Raw genomic sequence first — 26,952 nt, forward strand, 5'->3', positions numbered from 1 at the left:
GAATTTGCTAAGCGGCGAGGGTAGGGGAGCCTTTTTGAATTCTTGCGAGCCACTAAAACAGACTCGGAGAATTTTGTTTCCTTCTTTCGACTGCTTTTTGTTTTTATGCTGCGAAAGCTACACTAGCACACGTGAGTATCACTGGGTAAACATTTACTTAGTTCACGCCTCTGAAATTGTGTCCTAAAACAAGTGTGACTGTTAGCCCTTTACCTGCAGGTGTCCAAATTATCACGTCTGCTGGGAACGAAGCACAGTGAGTATATGTGCAGTATTTCTTCTACAATGGCAAACAATAACATGACCAATAATGTCTGACCTTTGACTCAAATTGTCTGCGCCTTCTAGTGCATACGACTATATAGAGCATGGACTCGCTGCAGAACTCTGGTCAAATCATGTGGGGGCTGAACACTCGTTTGAAGGGCTTCCTCGAGCAGGTGAACAAGCTGCAGGAGACCAACCGACAATTAGAAGCCCAGATAGCTGAAAGGGGCATGAGAAACATGTCTTGCTCTCAGGATTGGTCCAAGCAGGAAAAAGTTGTGAAAGAACTTCGTGCTCAGGTGGGACGAATGAATAATTAATCAAGAGTGTGCCATTTTGTGGGATCCTCTTGACACAGTTTGCGAGCAAAATAAGAGTCGCGGTCATAATAGGATATTATGAACCTAAAGAACATTTACGCAAGACTAACAATTCTGATACTGATGCCGCGCGACTGTTTAAAATTTGTTGCTGTCATTCAGAGACTCATCACTTGTGAGCAGGCAGGCGGGTTGTTTGAGCTAACAGGATATACCTGTAGGTGACAGGCAAACTTTTTCTAAATGACACTTTACACGAGCAGTCGACTCAAAAGGCCAAGGCCATATTACACATTTCTACTGTTGTCCGGGTAACAATCAGCCATTGAGAAGCACCGTGTGAATAACTTTTCTTCTCTGGCCATGATGTTGTCGGAATGTTATGGTAAAATTTGGAGTGCTAGCCAAATGGAAACCTTAGAGCAAAAAAATGTAAAACTATATTTAAAGTGTGAATTTCTCATTTAAAGTGGGTCCTAGTTGGTAACAAGTGTATTTTACTAGTGTGTCATCCACAATGTATACATTTCTAGCATAGAAACAAACCCAGGCAAGCCGTAGCTGATGAAAGCAATTACATTTATGGAATCATTGTCTTTGTGGTATTAACTAATAATGTCATGATTGTCTATACATCTCTGTTGATTTACTTTAAAGAGACAGTGTGTAAGATTTAGACTGTTATTCGTTACAGCCGGCTCCGGAGAAGTGCCACCCCCCATGGAATATCATTTAATGATAACTAGATCTACAATTATATTTAAAACAAACAAACACATTCATTTGTGAGTTTTTGAAATGTATAAATATTTAATTAAACCTTTTTCATGAAACACAGTCTAAATCTTACACACTGTCCCTTTAACAGTGCTCCGAAAAAAAACCCGAAAGTTTCAACATACTTACATATATACTCTGTCGGTAACGCAAAGTTTCTCTCGTGTCTTTGCAAGCACAGCATATTTAACTGCTTGCACATTTTTTGGGCCTTTCATATAAAAGCATAAGATTGGTTTGCTTTCGGTTTTATTTGGAGAACATTATGTTATCCTAAATATCTGCTTGGACATTAACCCTTTTGTGGCGTATTTTTCTTGCTCAGCTAATCATCATGATTCTGGTGGACCCGCAATAATTCATATAAAATCATATAATTTTCTGTCAAAATATTCAACCAGCAACCCTAGTGTTGATAAGGGGCTACAAAGAAATGGGTAGATGGATGGATGTTCATCCCAACGACTATTGTATGTAATCATGTACAAGTTGACCCTGTGCATAAGTCAACCCCCCCACCCCTTTGTTCACTTCAGTTTGGGTGAATTTTACAAAAACACATATATAAATCTACCCCTGACTTTAGAAATACATAACTGTCCAATTAAAACACATGGTGTGTGTTATTAAAATGGCAAAATTACGGTAGTTTTAGATGCATTTCTTCATCGTATATTGAATAACATACTATTGCGGTTTTGGTGGGGAGGGAGTGGGGCGAAAATGAAACAAGTGCACTGCAATGTGGACCCAAATGCTGAAACTATCGTTGCAAGCATAAAACGATTTGAAGTGTCAATGCTTTTTATTTATTTTTTGACATAGTTGAATGTGAATTTGTCAAAAAGCCCTCAAAGTCATCATCACTATCTGCCACACCAAACATTCCCTCTCATTTAAATCCTGAACGTCCTCTTGTTCCTGCTTGTCATTTGCGCAAACATCATTATTACTCCTCCATGGGTAGTCAACTTCGGATCTGTCAAATTTGTTTGAAATGGAGGTCTCCATAAATGCTTTACATACTGAAGACTTCTTTACCCATGGAGAGCCACTGCTCTCAAATTTTTGTCTTGAACGCAACAAGTGAAGCCATATTTTTCTTTTCATAATGGGTCAAAGTCCATTGGAAAAATGATTCACGCAACCTCATTGTTGACAACAGAGGCAATAAGGCGGCACTTGACGAAAGTGCATTTGAAAGTGCAAATTTAAACGGATGCATACTATATCGAATCAGGTGTACAGATAATCATTTTAAGCCTTGTAAATGACATATTACTTATTTCGCAATCAAACACAGATATGTGGAGAAAATTGGTCTGTTTTTGAGTTATGTGGATATAGGTCGACCCCTAGAATATGGGAGTTGGAAATAAGGCAGAAAAAAACCTCGACTTGTACACGGAGAAATACGGTAGTTATTTGAATTGCAAACATGGCTTTATATGAAAACTGGAAACAAGCCCCACAAACTTGAACGCTGTACAAGGGCTAAGTAGTTTTAGATCCACTGATCTCACTGGGGCTTACGAAGGCTTAGTAGTATTGAGCATATTGAAACCCACACATAATGTGCATTGTACTCTGAATACTATAAACTGGTTTGCATACAGTATGCCTTTTTTGCAGACTCTGATCTGTACTGATGCTAAACAAAAGTGAAAGTGTTCTCTTGCTTGACAGTTGATTTTTGTGATAAAGTTCAGCGTTGGTTGCTTAGTTGACATGCATGACTCGTCCTCGTGACCCCAGCTTTTATTGTTATCACATCACTTACCTAACAACAACACACTGCCATAAAAATAGAATCATATTCAATTGCTGATGGATGAAGGATGGTAAGAAACTGCTAGTCAAGCATGCTTTCTTGACCCCTGCCTTAGCGCTAGCTGTTAACATGAATTCATGGGCCCTTTCAAACACAAAAAAACATCAATTAACTCAACTTTATTTAAAACTTTAAAACATGCTTTTTTTTAAGTCCCATGCTGATAAAGTGATACATTGGGTGTATCAAATCCGATCAAACTGTAATTCAATGAAGTTTACAGACAAGTGAATACTATTAGACAATGATGAGTGATTGGAAGCTTACACTACCTAACCTCGGGCAATGACACGTTAGCTTGACGCTACCTAGTACTACTACATACTAACAGCAAACAAGCTGTTGAAGCAGGACACTTACCTGTGAGCGAGTGAGGGGCCTTGTCACATACTTTTTTTTTTCCTTTTTTGTTTTTTTGGCACTTGATTCTTAGTGCCGTTATGGACCCATGGCATCCATAATCTGTACCCAACAGTATATTTTGCACAATTATTTGCATAAGGAGCGTGAAAATATCACTGGATAAACCAGGGGTGGGCAAACTTTTTGACTTCTAAAATTCGACAAAAGTGCCAGACCGGGAGCAGATGGGTGGAGTGTTTTAATAATCCACCTCATAAGAGAAAAACAAATGTGGGATATCTCGAAAACATGAGCTTTAATGTCAATAGGAAACACACAAAAGCATCACAACAGTGTTGTTCAAGTCCCTCGTATTTTACTTTTAATTGAAATGACTCTTGCAACAGTTGAAAATTAAATGAACAAAATACAGTTATTGCAAACAATTGCCATTTTAAAGCACGGTTAGTTCCGCTATCCTTTAGGATAGTAACATGATCATTCTCCGCCTGAATAATTTCTTCAAATTCGGCATGGTAGATTAATGATGATTTATAATGATTAGGATGGATGGATGGAACAGTGTATTGGAATTGTTGTTGCATTTGTTTTTTTGTTTTGTTTTGTTTTTTGCTTTGCTAGGTTGGCAAACTACTAATGGAGAATGCCCTGTTGGCATTGCAGTCTGAAAGCATGAAGTCCAGAGCTGCTGCCATCCAAGCCAGGTCAGCTGTTTGTGCCTGTATCTTTCCTGAAAGTTCTCAGCCAACCTCTAGTCTTTTCTCTAGAATAGAGACAGGCAACTTTATTGCTGGATAATGTGTCAAAAATGTGCCCTTCTGAGGCCAGATTAGCATGACCGCACATCATAATGGGCAAATATTAACTGCATACAATATTATGCATTTTTTGTGTATACTGCACAGTATAAGAATAATTGATATGCATTAACTGCACAGTATAAGAATAATTGATATGCATTATATGTAGTTTTCATTCACAAGTGTATCATGGTTCTATTCATTGTTTTCTTGAATGAACACAGACAAAATGTCTACATGAAAGGGCCTTTATTTTTATTTTTTTATGATACTACTCCATGTCATTTGATAGCAAGTGACATTGGTAGTGCAATGGAAATGTCCTGTATTTACTTATTGTAGTATATTGTAATGCTGGGGAGATGAAGCTTGAAAATGTTTCATGAATCATCAGTTGTTGCTTTTTTTTAGTCCTTTAGATGGCACACTTTCGAGATACAGCTGAAAGCTAGTGATGGGAAAATGAAGCTTCAAAAACCACTTGTGATCATTTTTTGCTCTTTAGATGACACTTGCTTACTGTAATTTACAATGACTGTAACATATGTTTCATTACACTAGTCTTTCTCTTTTAACAAAGCACATCAACCAAAATATATTTTATCAATATATATCCATGAGAACCATGAGTATATTAATTTTACTCATGGTTCAGGTGAAACCACTCCGTCTTGCCATTTCTCAAACTTCTTTCTTCAGACCAAAAGTCCCATTGACAGGAGTGAAAAGAAATAAATTGAAGCTTCATATTCCCATGGCTAATGCGGTATACTGTGTTGAAGCTAGGACCAAGTATTTTCCAAGTGTTTGTAAAAGGCTGTTCTGATTAATAATCTTCTTCTCACGTGTTACAGGTGTGACATGGAAGAGCGTAACACCTTGTGCTTGGAGCAACAGGTTGCTGTGCTAAGGGAGTCAAAGAATAAGACTGAGCAGAACAACATGATTCTGCAGGCAGACATTGATCACTCCATGACAGAGCTTCAGGATATCAACCAAGAGTATCAGGTCATTATATTTCTCAACATTTATATACACAGAGCAGGGGGGTGCAAAAGTAGGTATACATGAGAATCACATTGGTGAATATTGTGACATATGATGAATTGAGGTAAAGTGTCATAATATTTGATCGTTTAGACATGATGAAGCATACTGTATTTGATTGTAATTAATAGTCTTGCCTTCATATGCAAAACCTCTATCTTGCAATTTCCTGGCCAAGAGCCAATCAGAGAAACAATTTTAATTTGTTCTACATTCACTGGTTACTTGAAACGCTTCCCAGAATGCCTTTATCAGAATGAAACCTGAAACCAGGACTAAGAAAGGAAGCAACTACAAATAAGTCTCCATTAAAGTCAGATATGTATAACTGTGATTGACAAGCAATTAATTAGACTAACACAATTTTTTCACTCATCTGGGCATATTTCTACACTTTCTGGTGGTACTGTAAAGTGCTTATTATCGTGTTGACTGCTGATTGAATGCAGTTTATTTCATATAATTGCCACAATATAACAGCTAATGGTAAATAGACTTGGTGAATAGACTTTCACTTACAGTATATAGCGCTTATCTACCCTTGGGTACTCAAAGAGCTTTACGCTAATTAGTCATTAACCTACTGGTGACACAGCATCAGGAGCAACTAGGACCTCTTGCTCAAGGACACTTCAACATGGTCACGATGGTGTTGGGGGATCGAGCCTGGTGATGGGCTACTGACACTCAAAGAAAGCAATTGTATCGAATCATTGCTCCGAGGCGTGGTTTGATCACGTTATTTATTACGCTGGATGCACTTTAATGACGGTTTAAGTGCTTCGAATCATCAGATTGGTTTGTTTAATTTCGAATCACTTGATGGCCTTGAATGTTCACTGGGATTGTCGTCCTTATATATTTATATATAATTTAATGACTACTAGGTGTCCTCCTTAGACTGTTTCATAGAGGGTCCGAGCAATGAACCAAAGTTCGTGAAAAGATTCCAACAAAGCTCCACCAAAGCCTCAGTTGGCCAACCCACAGCCTCTCAGCTGGGAGACGACCACATTTGATGTAAAATCTATTCCGAAGATTACAACGAAAGATGAAAACTGCAATTCTGACATTTTTAAATCGTCTTTTTTTTTTTTTTAGCATTCCAGTCATTCCTCCGTCAAAACAGGCATCCGTCTGCAGCATATCCCATTAGTGTGACATCTTTGACTAGAAGTAATTTAATGACCTCTGTCATGAGTTACACCATCAAATCGCAAAGTACTTTGTCGAACATAGATGGAGAAAGTGTATTACTCTCACAGTTAGCAGCTAACTAATAACTCTAGTTAATATAATCACATTGATTCTAAAATGCTTCCATTTAGGGGAAGCATGCTCATTGCATGAGACAGTTCTCAACGAGTGACTCACATTTTCCTTGCAGACAATCAAGCAAGAACGGCCAATATTGACACAGAGCCAAATGTTTTCTTTGAAGTGCCAAAAATTGTATCCTCACCTTTAAATATCACCAAAAGGTGAAAAAATATCCATGCTACAAGTTTTATACAATTTCCATGATGGCTAGCTACAGTGATTAGGTTACATATAAATGAGCTAACTGAACTAAATGGAGACGTCCATGGAGCTGCTTGTAGGATGTTAAAAAGTATCAGAAGTCAAGTATTTGTTGATACTGAAACCACAATCAATTTGGGGGATTTTTTTCTTAATCATCTGTCCCTGGCTATTGATCCAGCCTCAGCGTTGATACAGTCCTGCCTGATTGCCTGCAATGAGAGAAGAAATTGCTCATCGTGGATTTGATCATGCATTTGCATGCATGCTCAACATGAAAGTGTCTTTTAATTTATATTATCACCTACAAAGTTCAATAGACATTATTAGTGTGTCTACACAAAAACAGTTGAAAATATCCATCTCCACTTTTGTGTCTGGAAATATATTGTGTGCTTGCACGCATGTGTGTGGTTTGACATTATGACTTTAGTTGATTTATGTGTGATTATAACATTTAGGGCAAAAGCATGCAAAATTTGAATGTACAGTTGATCTTAAACACACACACACACACACATGCACCCACACGCACACACACACGCAGGCACACACGCAGGCACACACACTTATCTTCCTGTTTTGTTGCTGTATGCAGTGTAACAGCTATTGCATCTCCTCTGCTGCGTCCCACTCGCTTCCTTATGCCCCCTCCCCTCTTGTTGGCTGGTTGCAGGCAGCCCGAGCTCTGCAGTTGCAGCGAATCCCCTCATGTGATGCTCTGTTAGCAGCCACCGCTGTAGCAGGTAAACAGGAAGAGGATGGCACAGGGATGGAGCTCACTAAACTCCTTGACCAAATCAGAGCTCAGTACAACCTGGACAGACTTCCCAACCAGATTGAGAGAAACCTCGCTTCGGGTACAGGCTCACATTCACGTTACAGCTATCCCGGGCCGAGCCGGTCTGAAGCTGGAGCGACACCTACATCGACAACAACAGAATCAACAACAATACACAGTGGAGCCCTCAATGAGGTACCCATCATTTCCTGTATCCTCTCATCGTTTGTTTGTTTGTTTTTTTTGCTGTGCCATTTTGGCATTTGGCCAGTAGAATCAGGGCTAGCTCATATTAGATGATAACCAGTGTTTGGCAAGTTACTTAAAAATTGTAATGCATTATTTATTACTTATCACGACAATTTCAAAGTCGTATGTTACATTACAATGTTACTATATTTGAAATGTAAGGCATGACACTACTATTGCATTACTTTGATATTCCGCTCACCAATATGACTGGAAATATGGATTTGCCATTTAAATGTATCTTATTATTATTATCTTATCTCATTACACATCCAGTGAAAGGTTGGCTTAGGCCTAAAAACAATACAAATCATTAAATCTGTAATGCATTTTAAACCTTTAAAGACATTACCAAATACAAAATCTTTTTTTTTCAATCAATCAATCAAATTTTATTTGTATAGCCCTAAATCACCGAAGTCTCAAAGGTTTTTTGTTTTGCATTTTATCCCTTCATTAATTATCTTCACAGCATAGTGATGCATTGTTTATGCTTTAGGCCAGTGGTCCCCAACCACCGGTTCGATCGTTGTTGTTTTGGCACAGCTTCTGGCCGCTGTTGATATTACATACATAGTGAGAAGGATGATGTGGTTTGTAGAGCAGCCAGCAGCAACCCCCCCACCGCAGTATGAATCTAAGGCGTTGACCAGTCCACGGTGATAAAAAGGTTGAGGACCGCTGCTTTAGGAACGGTGCATTCCACAAGTTCAATGTTAATATTTAAATTCAAGTTCAGTCGGCGAGCTTAGGGACAAACGTTTCAAAAATAGATTGATTCGGTGGGGCTAATGTTAGCAAGCTAGCCTACATCATCGTTATTGCGTTTAACATACTGTTTAACATGAGTTTTTGTATGTGTCACTTTATACACATTGACCACAACTAGTTAGAGACTATAGCAATAATACAGTGAAGATTTATGTTAGCTTACCTTGTCATTATTGCTAGTTGCAACAGGGATCTCGATGGAAAAGTTTTCAAAATGCTGACGAATCCACTGTGGAAAGTGGCAGCATATCTTCTACGTCCAACATGCTCCACCACAAGTCTCCTAACCTCTTGAGGTCAAAGTGTCATCCCTGAGCAAGAGAAAATAATTTTGCTTGCTTTGCACTCTCATTCCTCCATGTTTTTTTCATTTTGTTAACACGTTACTATTGCACCGCTCGAAATGGTTTGTCAAACTACTGGTGGTATTTTACAAAGTTGTCATGCACAAACTGCACCCAACTATAATATTCTTTTTGTCTTTATCTCTGAGGAACTGAAAGTAATGGGTGTGTTGGTCTTGTGGTGTTTTTGGCGAATTTTGAGGGAAAAAAATACCACTTTAAGGTTAATAATGCATTGTGTTATTCTCATTTGTACCAAGTAAAATATGACTACTTTTTTGTGTGATGCATGCACTACCGCATTACAGCAAAAAGTAATGCATTACAGTAATTACATTACTTTTGTAATTACAGTAATTACATTACTTTTGTAATGCATTACTCCCAACACTGATGACAACACTGAAAAAATTTGAGTTTGAGGACTTACAATGTCTTCGTCTGCTATGAAACAGCCTATTTATGTCTTTACCTTAAGCTCGCTTTGTCACAATTTACAATTCCTCACTAGAACTTTGTAAATCAACCAATCATTGTGAATGCTGTTTCCTTTTGATCTGTGCAGTATCATTGTGTGTTTCAAATGGAGTAAATATTAACTTTATTTAAATGACACAGAACGCTGAAAGTCTCACTGAAGATGGATTAAAAAAAAAAAAAAGATTTTTGAATGTGTCAATATTGTTATAGCTGAGACACCGCATGACTGCTTCAATAGATCTAGTCGGGTGTGGATGGGTGTGAAACACCCGACAGCTGCCAGTGTGTCAACACACCTGGCACAACTGTGTGTGAATACAAACTCAAAGGTCGCCACTGCTGCCTGTTCCTACAACATACAATTCAACAATCAAGAGCATGCAACCTTTCTTAGTTTCCTTTTGGCTCTGTGCCATTTGGGTTTGTGCAAGCTATCTGGAATTCTTCCCCATTGTGCTTTTTTTTTCAGTCTTTTTATGCGAATTTGTTCAAAGAATCCACTCCAGACACGATTAATCCAACATTGTATGTAACTTCTTTGCTTTTATCTTACCCAGGAGGAAGTAGTATGGACTCAGGTTATCAACAGCAGCAATGTGCTAAGGGACGCTCGGGCAGAGTTAGCTGAGGCCCGGAAGCAGTGGCACTCCCTTCAGGTGGAGATTGACACCCTGCGCTCCTTGGTAAGGAAAACATAAACATCCATACGACCAGTGCCAGCATTAGCACATGGCATGATAACTTTGCAGGTGTGATCACACATGTAACAATCACACATGTACTCATCATCGTTCTCATTTCATCCGGTTGGTATGCCAAAAGCTCTGTAGGCATGTAGTACATATATATATATATATATATATATATATATATATATATATATATATATATATATATATATATATATATATATATATATATATATATATATATATATATATATATATATATATATATATATATATATTCTTGAAGACATGGCTTATCCTTAGAAAAATATTCAGTTCAAATACAGTAAGGGAAAGAGTGTCAAATGGTTAAAAATATTTTTTAAGGAAAAATGAACATAAGATTGAAAAACAGTATGTCAAAAAAGGACTGATCCATTGCGAGGGTTTAATTTACCCTACTTTCTTTGCACAAAACATTTTAAAATAAAAATGGGCTCAAATTTATTCTAAACATCCCCAAAAATGGGGTTTAACTGTTGCCGTTGGATGGAGTTGTTCCAAGTAGTGGATATGTACATTTTTGGCGCAAATGTGGTTATTTTTTTACATCTATGGCTCACTTTGAGTCTTCTAATACACTCTCAGAACGAAAAGTTAAACATCATAAACAAAAATAAGGTCAAACTTGCTGTAATTTGAATATTTCGGATTATTTGTTTCTTCTAAAATGTTATGTGACAGAATAACCGAGTAAAACAACTCAAAAGGTTTTTTTTGGTTTGTTTTTTATTGTTTCGTTACATGGTTTATTTATTTGACCTATCTTTTTGAGTTATTCATTTCACCTTTAAAGTTGTATAACATTCATTTCACTGAAAACGTTTTGTGACTTGAGAATTCCAAGAATTAAAAAGCAATCAATAAATAAAAAAGTTGGCTTGTTTTGTGAGTTTTTCATTCGACCTGACTTTTTGTCACGTGGGGGCTGGAACAGACAAGAAAGCTAACAAGCTAAACGCATACAAGGCAGCACTATATAACATGCTGAAGATAAGAATTAATATTAGCTAGCATGTTATCCACAGTCACAAGCTGGATCAACAAACTAATTTAGGGAATATTATTATAAAAATTACAGCATTCTTACAAAGAAAGTAAAATTTACACACTCGTGGGTCAGATTTCTCAGAGAAACAGAACAACGTGTGAGTCATCGACTGACTGCTCTTCATTTGAAACTAGAGCATCCTACCTTACTACAAAATGTAATATCCAAAGCGGCCAGAGGCGGCGCCATAAACCAAAGATTGAGCCAAACAAAGCACAAACGAATGAACTGTTAAAGAATAAACTAAATCAGTTTCAAAACATCATTATTTTGGGTGCGGCCCATGCGACCCTGTAACAGTACATCCATGGACCGGTAACGGGTCGCGGACCTGTGGTTGAGGAACACTGGTTTAACAAACCGCTGAACCAGACTTCAAAACAGCAAAAGGCAGTTCGCACAAAACAGCCCAGACTCTTCTTCTGAGACAGTTAACCAAGTGTTGTACCATGCAGCCCATGTACAGTAGCTATGAAGGACAACATTCCAGTTATTTACCGTATTCTTCAGACAAATCAGGTCACTAGCAACAACTAAAATAAGACCTTTTTTGAACACCGCAAATAATGGCTTTGCCTGTTGTTGGTTCTCCAGGAGAAAGGCTTGGAGAACTCCTTACACAACACCCAGCAGCTGTATTCCAGTCAGCTGCAGGAACTTTCCCAGGTAATTGCTGGGTTGGAGGGTGAGCTGGAGCAAGTGAGGAATGGACTGGCAACGCAGCGTCAGCGCCACAGTCAGATGCTCAACACAAAGATACGACTGGAGCGAGAGATCTCCACTTATAGGCGACTGCTGGAACGGGAGGAGGGCAGGTGAGGGATGAGAGGTATAGAGGGTGGTTGAAACATTGTAAGAACTCCCTGTACCTGTATGTGACCTGAGTTTACCATCAAGGGTAATCAAGCACAGTCACGTCTTACGCACTGTAAAACCAACACGATTTATTTGATTCAGACAGGCAACACATCCTGTCTGAGCTTATATTCACTGCTTGCAATGACCTGTTTTATTGGGGGATTTTTTTTTCTTCGTATGTATTCTTGGGAAGCTTAGGAACAATAGTTGTATGTCAAACAGACTTGAGAGAAGGCCTGTGCAATATTCCAAGGTGTTTTCTGGTTTCGTAATGTCCCTGCCTGACATGCCACAGCAGGCATAATTAATAAAGAACGATAGTTATCACGTCATTTGTACTAGTGAATTTTCAAACGGGGAGATGATTCTGTTGCTTTGCTGGATACATTCTGTTCAGTAAGTGCTTCAATTGAGGGCAAGTGGGTGGTCTGGGAATCACAGCTTTGACTGAATACATAAATCCTGGCATACAGCACTGAGTTGATTTGTGGAAGGTGACATCATACAAGAACGCACACCTTTGTTTTCTAACACGTTACAAAGGCTTGTTTGAACTTGCTTTGATCATTGCAGTAGTCTTTTGAAATTAATACCTGGATTAAGTTCCTTTTTTCAAGTCTTCACTAACGATGTCACCGGTCGCAGTCACATTCCCCAGTTAGCAGGCGTGTCACTCGTTTTCATGACCAGGTCACGTCGTAATTATGTTTTTTTTTTTTTATTCATACCTGAACATAACTATTTATGTGCACTTTAAAAAACAACTCGAGATGCATAAAACGTGTACTTATAGTAAAAATCAGGCAAATACCAATAGACGTTATATCTACAATCGATAGCTAAATATACATTTATATATATATATATATATATATATATATATATATATATATATATATATATAGAGAGAGAGAGAGAGAGAGAGAGAGAGAGAGAGAGAGAGGTAGCTCGATACATGTGTAGCCTAATTAAAAAAAAAACAACAATTTGACTCAAAAGGTCAAACATCTATAGCTAAATATACATATACATACATACATACATACATACATATATATATATATATAGTAAAAATCTATATTGCTATAGATTTTTACTACTTTATGGGAACTATTTCATACATGGAACTTAAAAGGGCTGTAAGTCAACTTTTTGGAGCTTCCAATGTTTATTTCTCACCCTAAACACCCCCAAAGTGTTATTTTCCCTCATAGATGCATGTCTAAGCATGTTTCCTTGCTTGTTCTGCACTTTTGCATTGGCCTTGCCCGACAAGCAAGCCATCACGGCACTGCGGGGAGCAAATCTCATCTTCAAAATCAAAGTATCCTAAAGTTAATGCGTGTTATTCGGTTATCTTTTATTTTGAAGTTGGCCTTCATGTTGCCACCGTGTTATGTTGGGTTAGTGTTGGGTTATGAAAAAATATTGTTGGAGGGTCTTTAATTCTTTCTCTATAAAATGAGTAATAAAAGGAATCTGAAATCATGAATTCATGGAAATATTGTCATTGTTTTGTTAAATAGGAGTTTGGGGAGAAAAATGTTTTTCATATCTATCACATGAAGAAAAGTTGAAATTGTTGTCCATATTTTCTGACAAAAATGAAAAGAACAAAAACAAAAACAGTGCACACTTTACTTCCTTTAGTAGGCCACAGGACATGATGTATCTTGTTGGATGTGGTTTGATGCCTCTAATTCAGAAGATTGCCCCAATTTTGGTTCATCACAGAGCTGAAAAGGATCGTTTAAATACCAGAATTTATTCTGACTAAATGTCTATGTTGAAACACTGCATTAGGAGTTCTCAAGGCACATATGAGGGTTCACACAGCCCCATTGCTATACCTGTTTCTTAATTTCTGCAGGTACATGGGCCACAGTGAGCAGGAAATAGGTTTGCAGTTCTGGAGAACATCTTTGCTGGAAGCAAATGGAAAAAGTGTAGAGGACTGCTTCAGTGACCCCACTATCACCCCGGATGAACCAAAATCAGAGCCTCTGCCTGAAACAACTTCACTAAAGCGAAAGGACAAAAATCCAAAGGAAAGTTCCATACTCCATCGTCCAAAGAGTCTTGTGATCCTCACAGGTAACACATTCACAGTTATCACAGTTGAGACGTGATTCGTCATCCAAATCTTCTTACAGAACCAGAACAAGATAAACATTTGCCAATCTCCACAGTGAAGACTCAGGAGATTCTTCAGGGGAACGTAGTGCAGGAAAGTGCAGAGGGCCATGGCACTGTTGAGTAAGTAGCCTGATTCTTTTTTCTGCTACGTCATACTAAGAAATCACTTTCTACACAAGACTCTTCGATAGGGAAAGGAAGAATTTTCAATTAAAACAACAGGTTTCTGCTTTCCCCACACTCATAACGCCTCAAAATTGCAAGCTGCCAAGCCTGATTCACTGCACTTTTATTAAGTCATCAGATCAACAATCACCAATGTCCTCCCCACCCTGTCTCATACACCCTGAGGAATTTTGGAGTCGTACAAACGTCTGCTGCTTCAGATTCCCATGGCTGAATCATCTTTAAGCTGCTTGGGAACTTTTACGCCCTTTAATGACTTTTGTTTGATGTTAAAAGCTCCACCTGCTGCGGTGTCTTCAAGGTGTGGCATCTGTTGTTGTCAGACCAGACATGCACAGAAACTCACAGGACCTTCCACATGTACTTCATCATGACATCATCTCACGTCATAATGATTAGGATATCTTCAGTGTTGGGGGTAACGCATTGCAAAAGTAATGCATTACTTGTTGTTGTAACGCGGTAGTGGAAAATATTACACACAAAAATAGAATTGTTTTACTCGGTACAATCCATTTTTAGTCTGAATGTAGTGTTTATCCCCCAAATTCGCCGAAAAAACCTCAAGATCAAAGGAGAAAAGTCAGGGGCAAAATGTTTACTTGCTGTTGTTAGTATCTACTGCAGCAGAGATCAGTGCAAACAGCAGACAACAGGTTGAATATGGACAATATGTACACCGGATGGACATACCCCCATTACTTCCAGTTCGTCAGAGATAAAAACAAGAACAATACAATAGTTAGGTGCACTCGTTGCGCGACAGCTAAAGAAGTGTGCACTGCCAAATAGCACCAGTAATTTGACAAACCATTTAGCGCGGTGCCATAGTAATGTGAAGTTAGCGTAAAGAAAACATGAAGATTGAGAGGGATAAAACAAAATTAGCGCTCTTTCGCTCAGGAGGTTTGGAGACTCATGGCGGAGTAGTTCCTAGGTAGAATATATGCTGCCACTTTCCACAATGGGTTCACCAGCATTTCAAAACCTTGTCAGCAAGATCCTTGTTGCAATTAGCAATCATGACAAGGTACAATAATGCTAATTTTCACTGTCCAATATCTATTAATAATAGTCTGTAAATAGTTCTGGTCAATGTGTATCAAGACAACGCATTCAAATGTTATACAGTACATTAAACACAATAACGATGATGTAGGCTAGCTGCTAATGTTTTTTCTGCTGAAACCATTTGAATATTAACATTGAAATTGTGGAATGCATTACCTATCTTTACCTAAAGCATAAACAATGCATCACTATGCTGTGAAGCTAAGTAATAGAGGGAATAAAATACAAAACAAAAGACTTTGTATATTGTCTTGAAAGGTTAACAATAAGATACAGATTAAATGTACTGTTTTAGGCACAAGCCAACCTTTCACCGGCTGTGTAATGACCGTAATAAGGTACATTTTGAAAGGCAAATCCATATTTCCAGTTGTGTTGGCGAGAATAATATAAAAGTAATGCAATAGTAGTATAATGCATTGCACTTCAAATACAGTAATATTGTAATGTAACTAATTACTTTGAAATGTAACAGGTAATAAATAATTCATTACAGTTTTGAAGTAACTTGCCCAACACTGGTTATCTAAACACTGCCTTAAGCACTGTTTTGCGTGACATGTCATTTGAGATGTCATTTACAAACAATGTTATGAGCATTATGTTTCACATGCTCACATTAGATGAAGTGGATTCTTGCTAATGTTTAGGAGGATCTGGTATATACTTTGCTCCCATTCATGCCCAATTCTTGCCCAATTCCTTCAATGCTTTCTGTTAAATTTGTTGTAGTAAATTGGGATTATATTTTTCACACTTCTAACAATCCATCCATCAAACTTTTTATTTTGTCCAAGTAGCATTGTTCGCCTAACAAAATGTGCTATAAAATATGCCTGGGGCCGCAAAATTATTTGTTTGGATAGTTCTACTCGATGTTATACAAATATTTTGGGAGATTATTTTACGTATAAACTCTTTCAATGGCAAACCAACATCCAAAGAGCAACTAATAATCTTATCAACTCAAATTTAGGGAAAACGCTTAGGTAAAATAATGATCTCATCTTAAATTATTTTACTTCTGTTGTGCTAGTGTAGAAGTAGTATTCGTCGAGAAAACAAATCACTTTGTCATTGCTTAATCATCCAACAATTATTTTCAAAATAAAGACCAATAAATTATAGTCTGATATCCTGCTGTCCAAAACTATACAGTACAATTCAGTTACAGTGAGATTTGAACACATAATGCAATTATAGTCTAAGGCTCTAAGCTGCCAACTACTACAGCATGAACCCCCTTGTAAATTCACCTTCCCTGCTGTTTAAAAGGAAAAACAATACAGGTTGCATTCAAGTGTTGCCAACAATCACATTTTGTAGAGACGACCTCGTTCATGCAGTCACTGGACAAATCCATGCAACACTATAAAAGAAACCCGGTGTTTTCTCGCACATACACAATTCACGGATAGTCGGGCCAAACCAATGTAAGTATTGTAAGCAAGAACATTTCCACGTGTGCACCTGTTTGAGGCAATTTAGTGCAGGGATTAAGTGAGTTTAAAGGTTCTTTTGAACAGAAGAGCTTGATCATTGCTACCATCTTGTGGCGACCACAGGCAATTAATTATAACCCTTTTTGCGGGAGGAGGGATTTCGATAACGTCCGGTTTTTGTTTTATCGTCCAGTAAAAGAAGGGAACACTATATTCTCAAATGAACATTGTGTTTAAACGAACAAAGTTTTTTTTAGGTAGCGTACAGTACAGTACAGTACGTGCACTATGTTCTGGAAGAAAATAATAGGTCATCAAGTCAATGCATTACATTCACCATTAAGCAATGTTGGCTCGTTATCTAGGACCGAAAATATCGACAAGGTGATTAAGCAGTGGGAGAGTTCGTTCTTCAGGGGCAATCCAAAACTCCGGAAGAAGTCTGTGTCCCTGCGCTTCGACCTGCACATGGCTGCATCAGACGAAGGTTGTGCCCAGACGAAACACGACAGTCTCCCAGATGTGGAAGTGCGGCTCATCATGAAAAGATCTCGCAGCAGTGCGACTATCACACCTTAAATTGCAGCATCAACCAATCACTGAATTTTCCAGTTCCTACCTAGTACTGTCTGCCATTCATCCTGTATATGTAAATTGAGTTGATACTAAAGTTGTAAAAATACCATCTTGTATGAAAAAAAATTCCCTTTCACGCGTGTTAGCACGTGTGTTAGCCTTTTTTTCGCCACTTCATGGAATTAGCGATGCGGAAATGAAGCCTCATGAACTTGGGGTGAATTTGCTCCTCTAGAGGGCAGTCTTGGTCTAAAGATAATGATTGCATCTTTTTCCATGCGGCCATTATTTTCCCATCATCCAGTGGTATATCTCTAAATATAACCGCCACTTCATCAACAATTAATTTAGAATTTGAAGTCAATTAAAATATGTCCCGACAGCATTAAGATGCGAATGACGACTGATGGTCTAATTTACATCAAGTAGGTACTCCAAATATGAGACCTTCTGTATTCAGTTTGATTATTTTATGAAAAGAAGTAAAGTTGTGTTGAAAATTGAGGCAGTGTTAAACGACTGTGATTGAGAATCTTTTCAAGCGCCCATTTTAATGTCATTGTCTATATTTGTCTGCTGTCATTCTCTGATTTGGAGATTATGTTAAATAGCTGCTTTCCACATATAGCAGTCGATTGAACCTAATCCTTTTATTAAATCTCTGTGGTCATTTTAAACAAGGGAAACTCATGACACTGTGCAATTTGTTGGCGGAGTTTGCACAGTTAAACCATAAAGCACTTTAAAAGACAATGTTGCAATATTGCTCATTCAAAACATGAACCCTGACAGTACCCGCTTTAACCAGACAGTGGCAGCATTTGTACATAATGATACAGTTCAGAGGTGAATTGCTGAATAGATTGCTGAGGATTATGTGGTAGAAATCAGGCAAAATGAATGACGAAACTACCTAAAACATGACCGGAGCTGCCGACGTCTGCATTGTCCTGTATAAAAGTATAGTTGTTTTATTTTTTCCCAGCTGTTCAAATGCAACATGTTGATAACTTAATGCATTGATTTGTGTGTAAATGTTCATGATTTACCGCATTCAATATCCTTCAAATTGTTTCTCGTTTAAACTATTGCAATTCGCAGTTGATGTAGTCCTACTTGCTTTCACTTGAAATATGCACACTTTTTTAGTTTTGAAATTGCCTTTCTCCGCAATTGAAGGATGAAATAGTTTGTTTTCAGCAAAAATAAATAAAGTGACTATGCAGAAGATGGTTGTTAAACCACAAGTTGCTGTTTAAATTCTGCCGCAGCGTTAAACATTCACATTGGTGCACACTGACACTCGCTCAAAATGTTGTTTATTCATTATTCATGAAAAAAAGTATATAGACAAGGATAAAAAGTTGTACAATGCAGTGCAATAAATAGCATGATCTAGTCTAGTGCATCCCGACAGTGCTTTTGTTTAGAGATCACATTAAGAAATGTTTCTGATTCAATTTTTCTAAACATTCTGAATCCTATGTATACTTAGTGTATCTCACAGCATAAAACATCACGCTGTACACAAAAGGTGCTATTTTCATCATCATCAAGATTGCGCATTTGCCTTCATAAAAGCTGACTAAAACATCATTTTGTTTGTTACAAACAACATTTCCTCTAATCTGCACTCTTATATGCAGGCTAACTTCATAGGCAAATATGTCTAAATGTGCCTATTGTCCACTTGATGACGCTATGCTTTTAGTGATTTGGACATTTTGAGCTCATTTGTGCCCAAGCATTCCTACATTATTCCCAGACTTTCCCCACAAATATTCAGTTTCATTTTTCAATTGACGTGGGACTAGAATTGTATTAAAATGTACAAAATAGTGACATTTATTTTTGCCTTGCCAGAAGATGAACATCCTTATGCCTCTATGCCTCCGACCCTAGAATTTTCTCTTGTCTCTTGTATAATATCTTTAACCTTGCATATTCCAGTCAAGTGATCTGAATTTATAGGTTTGTATTGGATATTTTCCAACTACATGGTATGAGGGTTTTTAAAGTACTGTACAGCAGGTTGTTTTATTGTCTGCCCCATGGCTTCCTATACTGTTGCAAAGTGAGAGCTTCTTTCAACCAACGCAGCAAATTATATAGCTGATACGAAGCGTGAGGATTGTGAGAAACAAAGACATGGTAGGAGACACCGGATTTAAGTGCTAAACAATCCCGGAATATCTCGATGTCATAACGTGTCTGATTATTTTAGCGTGTGTGTACAAGCCTTGCATGCTGCAGGCAAGTCCAAAGACTAGAAATAACAAAACGCAATAAGTGTTTTGATTGCTCAAACAGGAGTACAGACAGCTTAAAGATCAGGGTGCATAAGACTGAAATGTATTTCCCGAGATGTCTGGAACCCCCTTAAGAGCATAACTGTCAGTACATGGTGATTTCAAAAGTTTAATCAATAAATGCAATTCTGAATGTGTCCTCTGCAGCTTGTGTTGGATTTGACGGCTGTTTCACTCTGTGGTCGCGCACTCCATTAGTGAAAGTTTGAGGCACATGTCCACACCAAAATGTCGGGGTGTCTTTACACGGTAACATAGAAAATAACTTAATTTGACCCCCAAATTAAGGGTGTGTGTTATACACAGGTGCGTCTTATATTTGGGGAATTACGATACAAATAGGTCGATGGGATTTAACATCTTGACTCTAAAAAATGTCAAATTACCTATATGGGCTAGCTTTTAATCAGTGTTTAAATTGACAACTTCCTCGAAATTACATGTGTATATTACAAATATATTAACAATGAAGATATGATTTTTAACAGACCCAGTGAAAACCTTTGCACCCTGACATTTAAGTAGGTTATCGAGATTTGACATAGCAGTGACACTGAATGGGAGCATGGAACTGTCAATGTAAACTTTTGTCATTTGTTATTCAAACTCATTGGTAAAGTTGTTAAAATGCATTTGGTAAAGTTTTTCGACAGTATTAGTAAAAATACCTAAATACCAATAACGTTGCATTTTTCCCAAAATGAGTATTCGTGCATGGACACAATTGACCAAAATACGTTCGAGCAAGTTTAGGAAACTGTTTGAATGAAGGCCATGACATTCAAATCAGTTTCAATTTTGTTTGCATGACATGGCCCTCTCAAAAATGTTTACTCAACATTGGCAATTCCATGCTGTCCCAAGCTTCATAACTGTTATGTGAATTTTATTCTTCTGTGCTTGTTAAATGGGCAAAGACAATGACAGGAAATTACATCCCACTAGTAGTCGATATGACATTCTAACTGTTTTAAAGCTGTTACTTTAAAGTAAAATTATTTATTCTGACTGGTTTGACTCTTAAGTATTTACAGTACTATCTAAAAATATACAGTATAATCTCCGCAAAGTATCTAATGTTTGATATTATTTTAACATTAGTGCTCCTATGATTTGCCTATGACCGATTGAATAACATTGACAGCTGCACTGCAGGGCTGCAGAGGGTCATATTCAGCAAAGACGTGGCAGACGTTCTCCATGCCAGCTTCCACACCTTTTGCCACAAAGCCAAACATCCTGCAAAGAAAAGAAAAGATTTTTTATGGGGGGGTTGTAAGATTTATATAAAATGTAGTAAATCGTAAAAATAAATTCAACAAAATATAAAAAGACTGCATCAAAAATGAACCAGTATATTATTTAATCACATTATATATGAAACAACTTTTTACCTTGCACCAAAATGTGAACCTTTTCTCCACCTGTAACAGTAAAAAAAAAAAAAAAGTTCCATCAAAATAGTTTTTTTTCTGTAAATAATCAATTTATGCCATATAAAATGTTTGCCTCACAGATGTTACGTTCTGAGTTTGTCTGTCCTATGTACGGTTAGCATGATCCTCCCGATTGCCTGACTTTTTTCCAGGTACCCTGGCTTCCCTAACCCTTATGCGGTATTTAGTTCAATCCTGTGATGCTGAAATTTCACCCAGATGGTGATAACGTTTCAAAGTTCAACATGGCACGACCACTTAGTTGTCACAATACTAGGAGTGTGCCCCTCTGCTTGGGGTTGTGTTCTGGCTGGAAGTTGAAAAGGTTTTTGACCACAGTCAAAGGAAATCATAATCCTAATCATCCGGATTGACATTATGTCAGATCTCCATTAAAACATTGAAGCCCCTTTTTGCTTAATGTAATATAAGTCAGCTGACTTGCTTGTTTGTCTGCTATTTTGTTGCATCTTTAGAGTACAAAAATGCAACCACTCATTCAATGTGACAATAGTCATTTTGCAGCACCACCGAGCAGTGAAAAAAGATGTTCTGTTGAGCGAATAAAGTGGGTTGGTTCAATTCACTACTTGTCATTCACAGCAAACTTTACCGGAGATTTCTTTGTAGTTGCTAGCTTTCTTAGTCCAGGTTTCATGAACCAAAATGCACACTGTACACAATCTCACAGACCAAAAGTTGAAAGCAATGTTTCGAATTAAGTGTTTAAGAGATGTTTTTTGTTTGCTTTTTAAATATGTTTGACATAAAGAAATTGCTTGCTGATAAGACCATTCTGGGACTGTAACGGAACTTGACAAATGGCTGTCGTCTGACAGATTGACGATTACAATTTTTGCGTGGAAAAAAAGGCGGACTGGCGATGATGGCGGGGGCGCATGTCGGAACAGCATAAAAATGTAATGCCCACCTCTGTCCCAATGATGGATGTCATATCAAAATAAAATTGTTTGTGCCTATGTTTGGAGGAGCAAGTTTTGTCGTGTAGGAATACTTACTGACTAACATGATATGAGCAAAATATATAAAACCACAAGTATTTGTCACTTCCTATGCCCTTTGAACATGTAAGATGCACTGAACTGTGATTCCATTGATCCTCTTTTCTTTCTTCCTAATGTTTTTGTTTTTTTTCACTCTTGTATGTTCAGAAAACCATTCAATCAACTTGAAACTGTTTTCTGCTAGGTGACAGTTTGTTATCCTTCACAGTTTTCTGAATTGTACAGCAATATTTAACATCACATGTGAAAATCACGTGCATGCCTTTGCCTGCCTTGTATGGGTTTGCATTGACTTTATTCTCATTAAAGTGAACTCACCTTCGGTCATCTGGATCATTCCCACCATAGCTAAGCAGGTGAGCGGGGTAATGACGTCTGAAAAACTGCCTAAAAGAAAAAAATATATAATCACATAAAACTTCTCATGGTAAGTCTCATTGTGACACACGTGACAGGATGTGTGCTGTCTTACTTCCTGTTGATGTCTGTCAGTGTGATGCCCTTCAAAGACACTTTTAGGTTGACTATGCTGGGTTCAAAGGAGCCCGACGGAAGTTGGAGTGTGAAGGTGACCGCCCTCTCAACTGCGCAGGGTCCTGTCAGCATCTCAGTGGGGACGGCGTTCAGGTAGATGAAATTGCAGGCTGCAATAAACACACATTATCTTGAGTCCACCTTACCAATAACTCGATAAAAAAAATAACAAAAAAAAAGAGCCTAGTTGTATAGTTGTCAGTGTATTTGTGTGTGCATGTGTGTGTGTGTTGATATGTGACAGTTTTGAGAGGTCTTGTTCTCTAAACCCCACAAGCCAACTAATGCACAGAAAAAATGAAACATTTGGCAAATTTAAAAACCGAAGTAATCTATTACGGAGGTCCCCAACCGCCAGTGTGCAGCCGGTACCAGTTCGTGGATCAACTGGTGCCCAGCCGCATGGGCCACATTTCGAAACGGATTTAGTTTATCCTTTAACAGTTCATTTATTTGTGCTTTGTTTGGCTTGATCTTTGTTTTGTTTTTTGGCGCCGCCTTTGTCCGCTGTTGATATTCTATTTTGTAGTGAGGAAGCATGGTGAGGCTTGAGTTGAAAGCAGTCACTGTCACTGTCAGTGACACACATGCTGTTCTATCGCTGTGAAATCTGGCCGATGCGTGTCTGTAAGTTTTACTTTCTTTATAAGAATGTTGCCATTTATGGTAATATGCCTAAAATTGTTTGTTTGTTGATCCAACAACAAGTGCCTGTGGATAGCATGCTAGCTAATGTTAGTTCTTATCTTCTGCATGTTATATAGTGCTGCCTTGTATGCATTTAGCTTGTTAGCATTTTTTTGTGCCAGGTAATTCCCTTTGTTATATGTTAGCATATGCAAAGATTTAGCAAGCGTTGATCGGTCCGTGGTGATAAAAAATTGGGACCCCGATCCGTTACACTTAATAGTTGAGCTTTTACCAGTGTAGAATATATTGAGTGCATCTGATGAAATCGACAAATGCAAACAATTCATTAGATCTAATATTTGAGCTTTGACAAATATGAAATATACCGAGGGCAATCTGAAATGTTCAACTTTGTGTAAGCTATTCGAGGCAAACGAAGGCCAGTTGCCATGACAACCGTGAAAGATAAATAGTGAGGTTCTGCAATGAGTTTTGGTGGGTACACAGATTAGCATCAGCTAGTTTCTAAGAGTAATACAGTAATGGTTGTTAAAGATATTGTCAAAGTAGTGGGTGGCAGGGTAGCAACACCGATCTCTCTGAGATCACGGATTGACTTTTACAATGTGGAAAAAACATAAACATAAAATAATAATAATATGATTACTTTAAAACTACTCAGATTGCAAGAAATAAGAAGGTTGTTTCACTTAGTCTCTTCATTGCACTTTTTCTTTCCGTTAGCTGGTAATATCACAATGAAAACTATAAAATGTCTCACCTGTTCCTTTCTTTTCCTCTAAGGGTGATTTGTCTTTAGTTCTCTCTTCTTCTCCACCTGTTGATAGACAAGTCAAGTTGGGCAGATGTTATGTTGCTTGTAATCTGCAGGAAATTCATTTCAAACTAAAACCAGGGTGACCAGATTGTGAAAATTAAAAACAAGGAGAATTTTGCTGAAATTCACACAGTTGTTCAGACAAACTAAGTAACTTAACTACATTCATCAGTCATTACTTGCCTATCGTGACTAACAAAAGCTCAAGAAATACTATGCACCTTACATTTAGTCATTTGTATTCTCCTGTTACACACTACGTCTGTGCACTTTACCTTGGGAATATCACACATCCATGCTAAGAAATTGACATCAAAGCTGACTAACTTGGACTCTTTTATACATATATTAATATTTCTTAAAAAAAAAAACGTTAGTCAGTCTAGTGAAGGGTGGTTGTGTTATGACAGTAAGACATGCTAAATGCTTGTTTTCTTGATTGACAGTACTCACTATTATCCAACGTTTTTTCTCTGTCCCCGTGTTGTTCCTATGTAGTAAAATCTGTATCCCCTGCAAGTTGAGTTGACATGTGACTGTTCCAATTTGGTTTTGAGAAATACATTTTAAAATGTTTCCAAGTACCCCCTGCAATGTACTCACAGACTAGTCATTGCTGTTTACTTCATTTGATGAGTATTTCTGCAGATGCTTGAGATGTCCTACTGGGTTAGGGGTTACTGAACACACCTCAAGTCATCTGTCAAATGTGAGTCTTTAGCTCTTCAATGCAGCTGTTTATACTTGAATGGAAGAGCTTTCTGGTACTGATAGCTACTGCTGCAATGTCATTGAAAAGTGTTTCCGTAGAAATTACTAGTATTATTCTGATTTCTTTTCCCTTATTCTTCTTTTCCTTTTCCATTCTTTTCCTAAACCTTGTTCATAAAATTGAAAATCAACTGCCACAACAAACCCCCACATTGGAAACAGACTCAACTCACACTAGGATTAACAACACTAGACATGAGAGCAGGAAGTAGTTGTACTTCCACTTTGCCTCAAACATGAAATGGTTTATTGTATGAATCACTACAACAACTAAGTGACTGCCAAACATGTGGCTCAAAAAATGTCTCGCTGACTAAAACTGCATAAAACCAACAAACAAACAAAAACAAGTCAAGATTCTACCTACATAAAAGTGAGTCAAAACGATGTGACGGGCAAAATCTGCCAGGACGGGACACAATGCTCAAAACTGGGAAAAAATAGGGATTGGGTCACTTCTGGCTGCAATGTGAACCTCGCCCTAGTCGCCCTCGCCAAAGCTAAACAGGGCTCCAAAATTAGTGCAGATCCTTAGCTAATGCTTACTGACATCTCCAAAAATTTTTGATGTACAGTAATTGTTGACGTGGGGAGAGATCAGTTAGTGGCAGTGGTGTAACGTAAGGGCATTCAAATCACTGAACTGCCTTTAAAACTTTGTATACATTTGTAAAATATTCATCCATTATCTTTCATTATCTCAGCAAGAAAGCCCAGACTTCCCTCTTCCCGGCCACTTCTTATAGCTCCTCTGGGAGGATCCAAATTCCCAGACCAGTCGAGAGACATAGTGCCTCCAACGTGGCCTGGGCCATCCCGCGGACTTCCTCCCAGTTGGATATGCTTAGAAAACCTCACCAGGGAGGCACCCTAACCAGATGCCCGAACCACCTCAACTGGCTCCTCTCAACACAGAGGAGCAGAGCAGCGTTTCAACACGAGTCCTTCCCAGATGACCGAGCTTCTCACCTTATCTCTTAGGGAGAGCCCTGGCACCCTGTGAACGAAACACAATTCGCCCGCTTGTCTCCAGAATCTCGATCTTTCGGTCACTACCCACAGCTCGTTTTTATAAAATATTGTATACATTTCAACAATTTTCTTTTAACATTGTGTGAGCTGCCTGTGCAGCCTATAGTCGTTTGTGGGTCATATTACTATTACTTGTTTTTTGTCCAATCAGATTTTAGCTTCTTTGTGTAGCTACACCAGCGTAAAATCCAACAAGACTTTTTTTTTTTTTTTTTTTTTTAAGAATTTGAACCAATCGGATTTGAATTTATAATATCCGGGGCCATCCCGAAGAGATCGGAAGATGTCATATCAGACTGTACATATATTACTGGCAATACATTTTTTCAAGAGATGTTATTTGGCATATTGGTGATGCACTGCTGCCTCATCATGTCGCAAAACAAAGAATGTTTTTTCATCATCATCATCCATCATCATGATGAGAGTTTGCTTCACTGAAAATACCGGTCTGCTTGAGAACAAATAGCCACATTCCTTACCACGACACCCTGGCTCTGCCTCAAAAAATGCATGTTGCCTTCTTTATTCACACGCATGCTTGCACACACACACATACACGCACACACACACAAATACACACACACAAGAACGCAGAAACAAACAAACGCAGACCTTACCATGGGTGCGGAGCAGCAATTTACAGGGTAAAGCAAAAGTGGAAATTGTGTGCTGGTACACCAGAGCTGAGAGGCTTCCTGTGAAAAAGAAAACATTATGTTGCCAAAAATAATAATACAGTAGCAACAAATCAATCAGATAAAATTATAGAAAGGAT

General features: G+C 38.0%; 2 protein-coding genes across 3 annotated transcripts in view; one reads left to right on the forward strand and one right to left on the reverse strand.

The window, feature by feature from the left end:
- Positions 1–20,045, forward strand: krt222 (keratin 222). 2 transcript variants are annotated; one of them, XM_088420261.1, is made up of 11 exons: positions 1–131; positions 220–256; positions 349–566; positions 4,180–4,262; positions 5,213–5,366; positions 7,603–7,902; positions 10,109–10,234; positions 11,925–12,145; positions 14,059–14,282; positions 14,342–14,444; positions 17,389–20,045. In XM_088420261.1, the coding sequence occupies exons 3-11, from the start codon at positions 369–371 to the stop codon at positions 17,600–17,602; spliced, it is 1,623 nt and encodes a 540-aa protein (XP_088276387.1). In that variant the 5' UTR covers positions 1–131; positions 220–256; positions 349–368; the 3' UTR covers positions 17,603–20,045. The 2 variants fall into 2 exon arrangements, with proteins under 2 accessions (XP_088276387.1, XP_088276388.1); XM_088420262.1 differs by having other exon boundaries at positions 95–131; positions 206–256.
- LOC148420776 (tensin-4-like) overlaps positions 18,914–26,952 on the reverse strand; it is a 14,023-nt gene continuing 5,984 nt past the window's right edge. The window contains exons 7-12 of the mRNA XM_088420260.1: positions 26,795–26,872; positions 24,315–24,371; positions 22,842–23,013; positions 22,688–22,756; positions 21,303–21,332; positions 18,914–21,147 (exon numbers count right to left, since the gene is read on the reverse strand). Of these exons, the coding sequence (XP_088276386.1) occupies positions 21,015–21,147; positions 21,303–21,332; positions 22,688–22,756; positions 22,842–23,013; positions 24,315–24,371; positions 26,795–26,872 (539 nt within the window). The 3' untranslated portion in view covers positions 18,914–21,014. The remainder of the gene's footprint in view (positions 21,148–21,302; positions 21,333–22,687; positions 22,757–22,841; positions 23,014–24,314; positions 24,372–26,794; positions 26,873–26,952) is intronic.

This window comes from Hippichthys cyanospilos, chromosome 7 (assembly GCF_059441005.1).
Source record: "Hippichthys cyanospilos isolate Australia breed blue-spotted pipefish chromosome 7, RoL_Hcya_1.0, whole genome shotgun sequence".
NCBI lineage: Eukaryota > Metazoa > Chordata > Actinopteri > Syngnathiformes > Syngnathidae > Hippichthys > Hippichthys cyanospilos.

Excerpts from the sequence above, each read along its gene's own strand:
- krt222 (XM_088420261.1), top strand. The coding sequence starts at position 369 with ATGGACTCGCTGCAGAACTCTGGTCAAATCATGTGGGGGCTGAACACT. Across the intron at positions 567-4,179 it reads TGAAAGAACTTCGTGCTCAG|GTTGGCAAACTACTAATGGA; the intron begins GTGGGACGAATG and ends TTGCTTTGCTAG. Across the intron at positions 5,367-7,602 it reads ATATCAACCAAGAGTATCAG|GCAGCCCGAGCTCTGCAGTT; the intron begins GTCATTATATTT and ends GGCTGGTTGCAG.